This window comes from Cavia porcellus, unplaced genomic scaffold, assembly GCF_034190915.1.
Source record: "Cavia porcellus strain 051 isolate PalLab524CR breed Dunkin Hartley unplaced genomic scaffold, mCavPor4.1 scaffold_11, whole genome shotgun sequence".
Lineage (NCBI taxonomy): Eukaryota > Metazoa > Chordata > Mammalia > Rodentia > Caviidae > Cavia > Cavia porcellus.
The window spans coordinates 48,130,732-48,145,247 of NW_026947494.1; the positions used below are offsets into that span (position 1 = coordinate 48,130,732).

At 36.6% G+C, this 14,516-nt stretch overlaps 1 protein-coding gene across 15 annotated transcripts in view; it reads right to left on the reverse strand.

Annotated features, from left to right (window-relative positions):
* Pde4d (3',5'-cyclic-AMP phosphodiesterase 4D) overlaps positions 1–14,516 on the reverse strand; it is a 1,361,839-nt gene that overhangs the window by 668,997 nt on the left and 678,326 nt on the right. Inside the window, exon 1 of one of the 15 annotated variants that reach the window (XM_063258693.1) lies at positions 3,703–4,466. The exons of the other annotated variants lie outside the window; for them this stretch is intronic. Within the exon in view, the coding sequence (XP_063114763.1) occupies positions 3,703–3,965 (263 nt within the window). The 5' untranslated portion in view covers positions 3,966–4,466. Of the gene's footprint in view, positions 1–3,702; positions 4,467–14,516 lie in introns of those variants that run through there. 15 annotated transcript variants of the gene reach the window in all.

The following is a 14,516-nucleotide window of genomic DNA, read 5'->3' on the forward strand; positions in this document are numbered from 1 at the left end:
GATCTCTTCACATATATTCACATCAATCTAATCACAAATAATTGATAGGATAATCATATAGAAGTTCACATAGGAACCTATAGGCCATGCAGACTAAGGCTAGAATGGGGGCATATAATATATAATAAGGAAAATATTTGCTTATGACACTCAGGAAGTGTTAATCACTGCACAACAATTTTAATCTACAGATACCTATTTAATAGAACCACTGCCATAAATTTCAGGAAACCTCTATTTTCAAGAAGTTGAGAAACTAAGGCATGTTAAGTGGATTGTCTAAAATCACATAAAGTAAAATGGAGAAGTCTGGCGTAAACTTTAGTAGATTAGCTAATCTAATCTACTTTCTGGCAGACTTTGTCTAGTAGATCATAATCTATAGTCTGATGCTCTCTGCTCAAGTCACACGGCACCCTGCACACTGTGTCAACCCAGTGGGCTGCACTTTAGGTCATGACAGTCCAGTGAAGCATGCATATGAACATAAGCTTACGTATCACATGCTTCCTTTCATATGAGAAACCCAAAGTGTAAGTAAGGAACAAAATAAAAGATAGATAACAGGAAACAGGGAGGTAGAACTTCTGCAACAGAGAAGGGACCAGGGGTTGTAGGGGAAGAAGAGTGAGGCAGGGGAAGGTAACCAAGAATTAAGATGTGTTCTATACATGTACACACCCCAAAAACCATCATGTACTGCAAACGTAGTAATAAAAAAAAGGACAACCTGGATTGACTTGGCAAATATATCACACAGAAAGATAAAAATGACTAGTGTTTAGTAAAGAGAAGCCCTTTACAAAGCTGAGAACACTAAAGTATTGATTATTGGATTTGTTCAACTGATATTTATTAAGCACCTACTGGCCAGCCATCATGTTAGGCATGGGTGTACCAAGATAAATGGAATGGGGACCTGGCTCTCGTAGTGGTTATTCCCAGCATTGAAGGCCACATAATGCCAATGAGAGAATAGTGAAGCAAGGGATTCTCAGAGCAGTTTCTACACTCACAGATGACAGTTACAGGATGGGAGATGTCAAATGATAATAAGCAAGGTCTGTCAGTCAATAGACCATTTAAGAGAAGACTGGATTCTGTACACCCCTCAGTGAGGAGGTACGAGGAGAAGTTCACAGACCGGTCAACACAATATTATTCCAGGCATTGAGAGTGAATCAGTGTGTCATTAAATTACCATGATTAAGATGGGCTAAATTAGTTTTACTTTATTTCTTGAATCAGAGCTGAGTTGTTTCCCAGCTTCCTTTGCATTTAGATCTAGCCATAGAGCCAAGCTCTATGCAGGAGAATACAAACCAAAATGATCCCTGGGTTTCTAGGCCTGCTTTACAAACACACAGACACACCAACTTCTGTGCTCTTTTCCCTGAGCTGAGCTAGCACCCTGGGGAATTCTGAGTAACACACATTACCACCACAAGATGCTAGGATGCCAGGTGCCCAAGCACCCTAAGGCTTGAAGCATCTCCACAAAAACCAGAAGCAAGAAACAGATGTTCATGGTGTCATCCACTGAGATATGAAGAGTATTTCAGAGCAGCAAGCTTACCTTAACTTAAACAGATGACTTCCTACATGATTTATTTTTTCTACTACAGTGTAAATTACCTGAAAGCAAAGAATGATTTCTGGCTTGACATTGTAATCACAAAGTATAAGCTACACACTTTAACTATAGTAGGTGTTCAACGTGTGCATATTGAATGGAAGGGAATACCAGCTACAGGAAACAATATTCTGAATCTGGACCACAGAAGGTGTGTAATGAAGGTGATAATTTAATTTAGGGATAAGCAGGAGGTGTGAATATAGTGGTAGTAACAGCAAGTTACATAAGTGTGTGGAACAGTTTTAAATATTTTTAATTCTATGTAATGCTTAAATCTGAACACAGATGGGATAGAGCAAAATAAAATATTGGTACAAATCACATTCTTGGAGTTTTTCCAAACAGCGCCAGAGAAGGAAATGACAGAAATTTCAGAAGAAAGCCTGTTTTCATGAGATTTCCTGCTTTCCTTATATTGCAAGATGTGTAAATAGTTCATGTAACCTTTAGCTGAACTCTAGGCTGCTTTGGTCTAGCCAGGATAAAGTGGCAGAGTTGAGGCTCACCCAGTTAGCAATGGGTACAATTTAGGAACTATAATAATAAAGTGGCTCCACTGAAAAAGACATAGGATACCAAAATTCTGGTCCTAACTTCTTTCTAAACTGAAGTCAGTTTCCTGCCCTGGCATCTGATGCCATGCCTTGTGCCAACCCTATTCTTCAGAGAGTCTCCCTGTGTTAGTCTATGCTTAAAAAAAAAAAAAATCACTGCTTGTCAGTGACAGAGACTTCCAACAATACCTTCTTCGGAGAGAAAGCTTCATTTTCCAGTAATGTCCTCAAGACTAAAAAGTCCGATGTTTGTCTTATTCCTTCTATAAACCATTATATCCATCTAAACTCAGGCTAATGCCATCTGAGTGGTTAAAATGTTGAAGACAGTAAGAACACTTTCTCAATTAGCGTCTTAAACTTAAAATTTTGAGGTTGGATGTAACTTTGGGTGTGACATGCCTTTAACTTTTTTTGGCATCTACTTTCATCTAGGACATTAATGTATTCCTAGGTTAGATCCTGATTCTAACTTTTTGTTGCTTCTTTCCATAAAGACTTGTTTATATTTTTCCCATCCTAGTATATGCTTTGATTTGCTATGGAAACATTGTTTAGAAACCATTCAGTCAGTTTCTCATTTAACACACGGCTTGTTTTCTCTTTGTTGTGCAGGTTTATCACAATTAGTACTCATTTTACCAAAAATGAAGGTGTGCAAAGCTCCTACTACAGCATAACCTGAGCCGGCATGTACCGCAGCCCTGCAATCTCAGCCTCCCATGCCTCTGCTGAAGCGGAAACTCCCTATCACCTCACACAATGACTTATTTTCATACTTTTTTAAAAAAAGACCACATCAAGACTCTTCCAGGAAAATACATAGAATCATATGCATAAAATAATTTTTCCATTATAAAGATTAAAATACTCTGAAGAAAATAAAAATACTGAAATAATCCAAATGCAAAAACCACAACAATATTACCAAGTATTACACTGGCTCGAACATTGCTACACAGACTTTCTAATTGTTTTCTTCTATCCTTTGGAAAGCTGTGTTTGAGGTTGTAAATATAATAAAGTCAGTAGTGAGGAGAGGTTTTATGGGGAACACAAACACACGTACTATGAGCATCTCTATTATAAAATAGAAGTTGTGCAGGAAAAAAGTGCCAAATACGACTTTTTTTTCCCTTCCTTTTTGGTCCTTTCTTTCCTAAGCTGTTGGAGAAGCCCAGCAGAGACACCGGCTTAAGAAATCAAAGAAATTCCATTACATAGGTATGGGAGTAAAAGTGCTTTCTCATTTGACATCTGGAATCCAATTTTCTTGTAGGAACTTGTAACAGCAATGGAACTTGAAAAACACTCACCGCAACCACTTCTATTACCTATTTAAGGATTCCTGCCCTGACTTGGACATGTGCGGGATTGATTAAAGCAGATCACTTCCGATAAATCACGGGTGGGAGTGATGCAGCTCCTTCCTCCCCACCCCCAAATTAAGGGCAGCCGGAGCACGGATCTCGGCCACACCGCTGCCGTCCCCGCGTGGCCGTGGGCGCTTACCACGTATGAGCCACGGTGAAACGCCTCTGCTTGGGGATGTTGCTGCTGAGAAGCATCCTGCGCAGGAGCCTGGGGGAATTTCTCGGAGAAATCACCGGAGAGAGCTTGGGAGAAACGGATTTCCTCGCCGTCTTGGACTTCTCCTGCTGCAACAGGTTTTCCCGCAAGGATTTCACGAGATCCTCGTTCAGCCATGGGTTTGCACCGTGCGGATTATCCACCTCAGGGACGGTTAAGGTGTCCGGGCTTGCCTGCTGAGCCATTTTCCTGGTCAACTTTGTACAGCTGGCAGGAATCCAGGGCAACGTGGTTGCCTGGCCTCTTTCCAGTGACTCCCTCGCTCGGAGTCCGGGAGAAGCCCGGGAAGCAGGTCAGATCCAGCTGCTGTTAGTTCATTCGCTTGCCTGCCTCAGTGTCCCCTGGAGACGCGGCTGGGTGTAGACCCGGCGAACGGAAGCCTGCTCGACGTCACCGTCCTCCTGGCTCCTGCCAAGATCCCTGACGGCTGGCAGGCAGGCAGGCAGGGAACATGGAGGGGAAGCCACGGCGGCGCTGCGCTGCTGTCAGTGCACAAAGCAGCCTGCTAAACTATCGGAACTAATGCGCCGCAGCTGCAGAGTGACTTCTGCTTATGTACATAAAAGTCCTGGGGGGAGGGCTGAGCCCTCAGACGCCGGCTGCCGGGTTGTTTGGCCAGGCGTTCCATTTGCCTACTCCGGAATCCAAAGGAAAGAAAAACTTTGAACTTGACCTTCCTCTAGCACAAGGGCTATTTATCTCCCTACAGTCTATGTTCATAAAAGCAAATTGCTAGTCTTGAAAAAAATATATAAGGGAAGAATAAACAAGCACTAGCCAGACACAGAGGAATATTTCTCTGATTACTAAAAGCAGTGCGATGCACCTTACAAGACAAATTCCAAGAGAATAAAATGGACTCTCCCCTCCTCCTGTTAGAAATCCAAAAGAGGCTTCAGAATGCTCCACATGAAATATATTAAGGCTGCTGCTGTGTTCTAACAGCTTGATAATCACAAAGCTTTCAAAGCACCAAACAAGGTAAATTATACCCATGAATGGCATTTGTAATCTCTTTGTACTTAAATTCATTTCCCTCCAAATGGACAGGTTGTTTTCACGAGTAGTTAAAAATGATTTCTAAATTTCAATTATTATGTATCTTATAAATAAATTATGTATTCAAACATAACAGGGTAAATAGATCTAGCTTTTCATAATTCCGTTGCTTTTAAAGCATTTAATTTGCAATGAATAGAGCTTTAACAAATTTATTCAGAGGAAGATTAAAACAAATTATGTTGTTACTGATACAAGTAAACACAGTATAGCAAACAAGTCAAGCAAGCCAGTAAGAAAGGCAGCCAAGTGTCATCATGTGGACACTGGAAGAGCAGACGTGACAGCAGTACTGGAAAAGAGCCAAACCTTTAGCAACGTGTCCCCAGCAGCCTAGTGATGCCACAGTTTCAGGCTAGAATCAGAACGCAGTTCTCAGGATGTAAGACGATTATACCTGAATACTGAAAGAGTCCTGAATCAATAATTTGGGGCAGAGGTTGGCAGGGCAGTTTCTATGATTCCTGTTAGAACGATGTTTATGGTTTCATCTACCACTCACCCCTCATTCCTCCATCTGAAGTTTCCATGTCTTGCCTTTACAATGTGACATTTAACGAGGAGTCCACTGAGGTTCTGCTCATGGAAGCCCAGTATCAGTCACTTGGCCCACTTCCTGCAAGTATACCTACAACAGTTTATTGGAACATATGTGCAAAGATTTAATCATAATTCATTGTGCACATATTTAAATTTGAAAAATGTTAAGCATAGCATTCTTATTCCTAGATAATGTGTACCAAAATAAAAAACGTTTCATCATTTTGCAGCACAGAATGACAAGGTTCATTATTGAATTAAAAAGAGGTTACATGTCTTGCACACAGTATATGCATTTATATATATATATATATATATATATTAATTTCTATAAAGTAGACTGAGGACAGCTACATTAGAAATTTGTACAAAAGAGATGTTTAATATGTGCTCTCAAGGAGCTTATTTCCCCCTAAAAGGTCTAGATGAAAACATATCAAAACAAAACGTATGTGGCAAAATGATACAGTCAGGTATAGGAAAATATATTGCCAAATGATATGGGATAAAGGAACCCTGAAATAGAAAATGGAGAGATTTGACAATTAGTGGAAAGGGAGATAGGAAATGCACAACAGCATAAGAACTAAAAAGTAGAAATGCACATGAGGATGATAAAGTAGAAAATACAAATGCAATAAAGCAGCAAATTTTGTGGGGGGAAAAGCTCAGTGGTCAAGCAATCAGTATCTATAAAATCTATTTAGGTTCAAAGAAATCATTCAGATGTAGCAAACTGGCATGATGAAAATAAAACTTTTACCACTTGTGGGCATTTACATTTTGCTGAGTGCCGTTCTGGGTAATCTATGACCCTTAAATATTAATGTGATACTCACCTTACCCTCAGGGAGCTTATAGTCCAGCTGGATATATGACAAATGCAAAATTTGAGAAATTATGTTCTAAGCCTAAGAGTCCAGGAACAGAAGGTGTTTACATGACTGAGTCTAAGTAGACAAAAGTGGCTTACTATTCTTACCATTAAAAAAAAAAAAGACAGACATATTCCTAAGAATTTTATGTGATTGATATTGGGAAATTCCTTAAGTTCAAGGAATCCTACATTCTAGCTCTTGCTTCCAGTGACTTTATATAAGGCATTTAAGAGTACAATATTTATATACTGATTTCCCCTAATGGTATTTTATGTAGGATGTTCACAGAGATTATTTCATTAGTGATCACAACTAAGCTAAAATAGAATACAGAACAATATTCTATTAAAATTTAATTCAGGCTTGTGGCCAGACATGGAATAAACACGAGTGAAAGCACTCTGTAAATCTCCCATTGCTTAGATTCAATTACAGGAACAGCACTGAGAGCAATTCAAAGGTCCCCATTTAAAGTCATCATTAGTTTAATTTCCTAACAACTATTGTTGCCCTCCTGAATCCTCTAAATGATGTAGGTATGGCATACTTGCTGCTTTCTCAATATAAAAGTTTACTTTTGTTCTAAGAATTCTCTGCTACTCCTTTGAAATAATTTGAAAACCCCTGCTGTGATGCAAATCATGCTTGAAAATAACTGCCTTAAATGCAAAGTAAAGTTGTGAAAGGGGGTGAGGATTGAATGATGGGACACCCCCCCCCACACACACTGTTCTTTATAATGCAGAGGGTAGGGTCTAAGGGAGCTCTTCCTTAGGAGCACTCTATAGTTTGATTTTTGTGCAAAGTCTCTTTGAAATTAGCTGCCAGTAACTTGTCTGAGAATACTGTTATACTGTAAGTGACATCCAAATAAGGACTTTGGTTGAAACAAGTGGAAATTTGAAAGTGGGCAGAATGTTTTGATACAGTCACCCAGACCTGGGACAGCAGATGACATCTTAACTTCATAAAGGCTTTTTAAGACCTCTTGGTAAACCTTCAGATTTTCATTTTTTAAATTCATAATCCTGAAAACATTTTGTTTGATTAATTGTTCACAGACAGTAAAGCAAAGAAGACAAAATTTATTCAGGTCCTGGGACAAAGACGGGGAAATATGCCTTTGTCCAGGTAAATAGAAGGGCTGGATTTCCCACAGCTGAAGGGAAACTATGACGTGGCTCATGCAGGAAGGATGGAAACATGAAAATGATTTATGCTTGGTTAAAAAACAATTTTTTGTTTCTTCAACATTTTTTTAATTAGGTAAATATGTGTTTACAAAAAGATTGATTTCAAATTTCCCATAGGATATGTTACATGGAAATGAGTAAGAGTTGGGTGAGGTTAATTGACTAAATGGTGAAAAAGGTGGAGTGTGTTTGGAACTGGGGAGTTTGTTTTGAACTCTAGCTGTTGTAATTATTATCTGTACTATTTAGTCTGTGGCTTCTGTTCTCATGTGTGAAACAGAATGATGATGGGAGTGATGATTATGATGGCATTAATAGATGCTGCATAAAAATGCTACAAGATCAAGTAGATCAATACCAGTGGATAGCAGACAGTAAAGAGCCTTGGACAAAATAAGCACGCAGACACTTATAGCTACCACTAGTTGATCCAAAGAAATTATAGACGTTTACACTTAGTGGGTATCAGCTATATGCCAGGAATTTTGCACCTTATTGTATTTAATTCTTACATTCATCCTAAGGTTGATTTTTTGTACCATTTTATAGATGGGAGCATATGAAGTCAAATAACTTTTCAAGTGGCAGATATTAGATTTGAATCTGTGTCAGTGGAGTACCAGGGCAAAATAAAAGCTGATCTGACATTTAAAATCAATTGTGGCTTTTTCTATGGAAAAATAATAGATACCCCAGTATTCTTAGTCCATGTAACACAAAATTCTGTCCTTGACTACACTCAAAACTGTGACAACTCGTGAATGCTGCCAAGTCATGAAGTTTTTATAGAGGTGTGATATTCAGGTGAGGGCAGCAGGAGGTGGAATTCCTGAGAGGGTTTTTTTTTTTTTTTTTCTTTCCATCTATATGCCTGTATTTCTTCAGTGTGGAGTTTTAATTAAACTCTGTGGTAGTTTTCCACTTTGCCAAACAACATATTCTAAAATTACTTCATCTTAAATTTCATTGTGATTAATTTTCATTTTGAATTTATATCCTTATAAATTCTGATGATAAAATTATATCATCCCTATATCTAAAAGTACATCTGAACATTGTGGAACATTGGTTTTTGGATCAGCATTTTCACTGAATTTTTATTAGGTTCCAGGATAGTTGGCAGAGATCTTTTCAAAAGTAAAACATCTTTTTTTTTTTTTTTTTTTTAAATGTAAGATACAGGAACTGGGGATTTCACTCAGTGGCATAAGCGCCTGTCTTGCAAGCACATGGTTGTGAGTACGATCCCCAGTACTGATAAAAAAATAATAAAATGAAAGATAAATAGAACATTTTCAACAAAGATAATGGATGCTAGATATCAAACTAATACTGGACATCAGTGATGTCTGAAAGGGTAAGAGGAATAGCAATAATTACCTAGGCAGAAGGAAAGTACGAAGAAAAAGTAGGTATTACATTAAATCTTGAAAGGTGGTAAAAATAATTATAACATAGTTTTGGGGAAAAAGGTAGTTTCAGGAGGCAAGAGAAGCTGGATTTTTAGACTCTCTACCATGGAAAAACCACTAAAATATAGTTGATATGTGGACAAAAAATACATAGGGAGATTTAAGTAAGATTCTTAAGATATACCTAAGTAAGAGATTCCATCATTCAGAAGTAGATGAATCTGAAGGTTGCTTATATTAGTTATGGTTAATATTCAGAATGAGTTTGAATATAAATGGAACAGTGGGAATTAAAGTAATAAAGAAATATTTCTTCATTGGATGTAAATAAGTGTATAAATCAAGACAAAAGTGAAAATTTTTCTTAGCACTCTTAATTACACATTCCATTTAATTAAATATGTTCCATCTCATTAATCACAGAGGCTCATTAATATTTTTAAAGAGTTTCTAGAATTTATTGAACAAAACAAATATATTATTGATTTATAGTAAAGTGTTTTCCAGGCTCAATTCATTTTAATAAAAGGATCAACTCTCATTAAAATTTTTCTAGATTCAAACTATATATATTAAAGAAATACATACAGAATACTAAGTCAATAATTCACTTGAAAGAAAAGTTAACACTATGTAAGGCACAAATCGTATAAAATCTTTTTTTTTTTTTTTTTTTTTTGTACCAGGGGTCGAACGCACAACTACACTCTTGCAAAGCAGGTGCATATGCTGCTGAGCTAAATTCCCAGCCCAATATATAAAAAATCATTTTATAGGGCATAAACATGATATGTTTGTTATTCCTGAGAAAAAAATGCATATAACTTTCTTTCTGACATAAAATTAAATTTATATAATATTCTCTCTAAAAATTAGTCTAACTTGAAAAGAGCAATAGGTATTGATGGCCACTAACACATTTTCAGATTATTATATTATTTCTTAGTCTTCTTTCAGTGGAAAGTTAGCCAAGCATTTTGCCTTCAATTTGCTGACAAAAAAAATCTTGTATCTATAGATAATCCCTTAGCCTGCATTACAGAAAAAAGTCACTAGCATGAACTACAAAACACAAAAGCCCTGACAGAGGCACTTTGCCGTATGATTTAATCATCACAATCCCTCTAGGAAGATATATTCTATTCTCAACATTGCTAAAGTTGCAAAAAAAACCCTGATAAATAATTTCCTTAAGATCATATGTATTAGATGATATCCAAATTTTTCTCAAACTCATAAACAAAAGATCTCCGAAGTCCCTAAAATTGCATATTATATTACAAACGAGACATTTAGTGCACAAAAGAATTTGAATAGACCTTCAATCTTTTTTTCATGATGAAAGTTAACAAGAGGAATAAACTCACGTGACTTGTTCACATAGTAGACGTGAAAATGAACAGAATCCAATATATAATCTTAAAGGAACATCATCCCAAATTGGTCTAGTCAAAACCCAAAACCCAAAACCAAAGGACCTCCTTTTTCATCCCTTTCACTCTCTTTCCACCCATAAGACCCCACACTGGCTCCAGAAAAGGACTTTAGAGTCTTTCCCAACTTAGCATAATATAACTGGAAAACTTCATTCTGATCAAAATCTGTTTCAGTCATCTCAGCTTTTGGATATGTTTTCATATGAGACAAACAGTGTATTTTGGTCAGTCTGTCTATAATTTAGTTTTATAATTATAGGTAAAATTTTAAATTTGACATATAATAATTTGACTAATAATTTCTCAAAAGTAAATTGTATTTTCAGAGATAATATTTCTCATACTTAATGGTAAGGAGAAATCTGAAACCTTATATTCTATAAGATATTTGACAAAACCATTACAGAAGTCAGTTTATTCCCAGTTCCACAGTTAACTAGCTAAGGCATCTTGAAGAAGTTCAAGTAACATCTGTGGGACTCTGATTCCTCTTCCAAAACCCTATAAAACTAAGATCTTAAACTTGAATAATGTATGGCCAAATGGTTTTTCATGTTCAGAGTATACACTTTCAAATTGGTGAATGGCATTATATGTGAATTTTATCTCAATGAAGCTGTGTTGAAACCTTTTTTTACAGAAAAAGATTCACACACACACACACACACACACACACACACACACATGCATACAAACCAAGCAAAAAAACTACATATCACATCTTCTTTATCCATTCATTAGCATATGGGCATTGGAGCTCTTTCCATGGTATTACACACAATACTGATACAAACATGGTATGCATATATTGCTGTGGTATGATGCTTTTAATTCTTTCAGAAAGATACCAAGAATGGAAATAGCTGGGTCAAATGGAATCTGCAGCTCTAGTTTTTTGAGGAATCTCCACACTGATTTCCAAAGTGGTCGCACCAGTCTACACTCCCACCAACAGTGGAAGAGGGTGCTTTTTTCTTCACAGTCCCTAGGTAAATGAATGCACCTTGAGGCCATACTCTTAAATAAATCAGACACATATGTGTAAATAGTGCATTGTTTCTCTGGTATGAGAAACTAAATGCCTAAGTGAGGAACAAAATGTATAACAGACATTGTAAAGTAGGAAGAAAATTTTAAATGGGAAGTGGTGCTAGGGGAAATGTTAAAAGAAATAAGGGAAAAGAAAAAAATGAGAAAAGTAGGCTACAATAGAAACAAAGATTTGTAAATAAGGAATATGAGAGGGGTGAAGGGAAGGGAATAGGGAAAAAATCAAGATAAATTATGTACAGGTACAAATTCCTTATGATGAATGGGAATTGTACCAATAAATTTAGTTAATTATAAAAAACAAAAAGTCTGAAATACACATTAGATCCTAGTCTTTGATAAGAAGCTTCAGTTAAATGTGATTTAAGAAACCCCATTGTAACGTGCAACCTGAAAAAGTATGTCTCTTCCACTTGCATGCAAGGTGAGTCTATACCATAGACCATGCTTTAAGAAAGGGAAAGGATATATTACATGTTTAAGAAATTGAAGATGGTTAAAAAAGAGAGGGTGGCTTACTACATAGGTGCCTTACTGATGTTTTTATGGTCCTGAGACTTAATTCCTTCCCTAACTAGGGAAAAAAATTTGTTCTGACATCTGAGTCACAGCTTGGGAGACAGAGTGGGAGAGCTATGCCTGATTTAATTTAATATTTGAAATCAAAGCATTGTTTTATTTCTAAAATAGCAAAACTGCAGAGAGGTATAGCCGCTGTTACATAATCAGATTTTCAAAATTTCAGAGCTTAATTAGTAGTGAACCTCTGAACCAAGTGAACCTCTGAATTCACATTTTCCAAAGTATGTTCCGAGGGCTAGTTTTGCCCAATTTAAATGTTAGGGGGGGGGGTAAAAAAGAGAGTATTTTATGATGTTTTAAAAATTACTTGTGTTCAACAGAATGGATTAAGTGGTTTACCTCACAAAACACCTCTGTCTACTTTAATGTGATAATGTGATTTGTGAATGCCAACTTTCTTGGCTGTGGATGCCAAGGCATCCTCCACTATTTCCACAGGTGAATATTTCCAGGAACACTTAACTTACAACAAACACCTTGAAAGTTGCTCAGAGAAAATATAAATTTTTTTGTTCTTTTAGCATGTGAGTGTGTGTATGTATGTGTGTGTGCACATGTGTGCGCGAGCTCCTGTGTGTTTCTCTGCAGTCAAAGCAAACAAAATGCTCCTAGCAGAATGACTGACTGTTGGCTCCAAGAACCACGAAGGTACTAGCTTCTGTTAGATCTGGCTATTGTTATGCTCCCACTGCAGGTTCAGTGCACCCTTTTGTGCAATTGGTGTAAAAAGTGCACAAAAAAATCTACAAATACCTTTAGGAGAACTATAAGAGTGCTGGAGTGTGAGACAAATCACAATGTGGTAGCAATACACTACTTGGAAGGCTGGAAAAAGAGGCAACTGAAGACCAAAACTTGCAATCTTTAATGTTACCTGAGAATTACATAGCGATCACAATAAAATGCACGTTGTGACTGTGTCTAGGGTAGACCTTGAGATTCTGAATTTTTAGAACTCTATGGTGACACTGGTCCACTGATCATCCATGGACCAACACTAGCATCTGGTATCCATATGCTCTGGCAAGTAGGGAATTGATGACCCATGCAATCTATTAAATGAAAACAATTAACTTCAATCTAGGTGATACTACTTTTTTATATTCAGTCATTTAGTGTTAATGTAGCTGCCAATATTTTAATAATTAATGTAAAAGGATCACATGTCCTCTAAAATATTTGATTCCAAAACTTTTCTACATTAAATTCACACTTTTAAAATGAGGCAAGAATTATTTAAATTGAAATAAACTCTTTTGCAAGTATGGTAGAAATCTCTGCTTATTTCTGTTATTATTTGAAAACATAGGCAAACTACTATTTGTAGACTGTTTCCTGAATGCAATTTTTAAATTATTTTATAAGAATGTAATGGAACATATAGTATGTGCTAGGCTCTCTCTGCACATGGGTGATGCTGATTCCTGCATGTGTGGAAATTACTCATCCTCATAGTCAGTTAACACTCTAGTCTACTGTACTGTACAAAATAAAGCATTTCCAGGGACATTTATCGACAAAGATCACCACTATTTAATAAAGAAAGTATACATCCAAAAAACCTATATGCCTTGTTTCATACTCAACAAACAAATCTAAAAGCAGGTATGTGGGTTTTTTTTTCTAATGCTTTCAAATAAGTTATTCTGACCAGAACATGATCAAATGGTTGTTAAATTACACTTACTAGTCTGGTTTTTTCTAAAATTAGTGACTATGGTGGTTACGGTGATTGTGGTGAAGCTGGAGATTTGTGCCTGTTCATACTACCCGAATGATCTCTCCCACTGAGCTGTACCTTCAGCCCCTTTCCGTAATTCATATTTTAAACCCTAATAAAATAAATGAGGGGCCACTACACCATTTTGAAAATTTACATATTTGAGGGAGCATAATAACCACCATAAAGGCTGTAATTATATAAGATTGCATGAAACCAACCTGTAATTATTTAATCAGTTACAAAGTAAAAACAATGTGTGTGTGACCAACAGATGTTCTCGATGTAATCATAATGAAACACCTCAGTCTAAATAACAGTTGGCTTGTGATCCTTATGCTTTAAATGCCTGGAGCAGACACTTATGAAAAGTAGAAGGGTGAGGAAATGGTTTTGTACAGTTGATTTTATTACTGTGTATATTTTTTTCTAGATAGCTATAGGCTAATAGGACAGTTTGTCCAATTCAGTTTATACTGATATACCTACTAAAAGTCTAAAATGTTTTGGAAACCCCATTGGTGGGCATGATTTAATTTTACAAATGTACGAACTCATTTTAAATTATCTAGATGTTTTTTATTTTAAAATTTCAAGAGTCATGTAGAAATCTAATTTCTATAGACCACCATTCCCTAAGCTTGCCCTGTCCACAGGTAACCCGTTTACCAGGTGTCTTTGTCTACCTGGAACTCTGCTTTCTGTCATAGAGGCCACAAGCCAAGTGTGCCTAGTAATACTTATATGCAGCTCAAACAACTGAAGAACTGAATTTTGGTTGTTACTTAATTGCACAGATTTAAATTTAGATAACCTTAGTCGGCTAGTGGCCAACATATTAGACAGTAAATTTAGGGTATGCATGT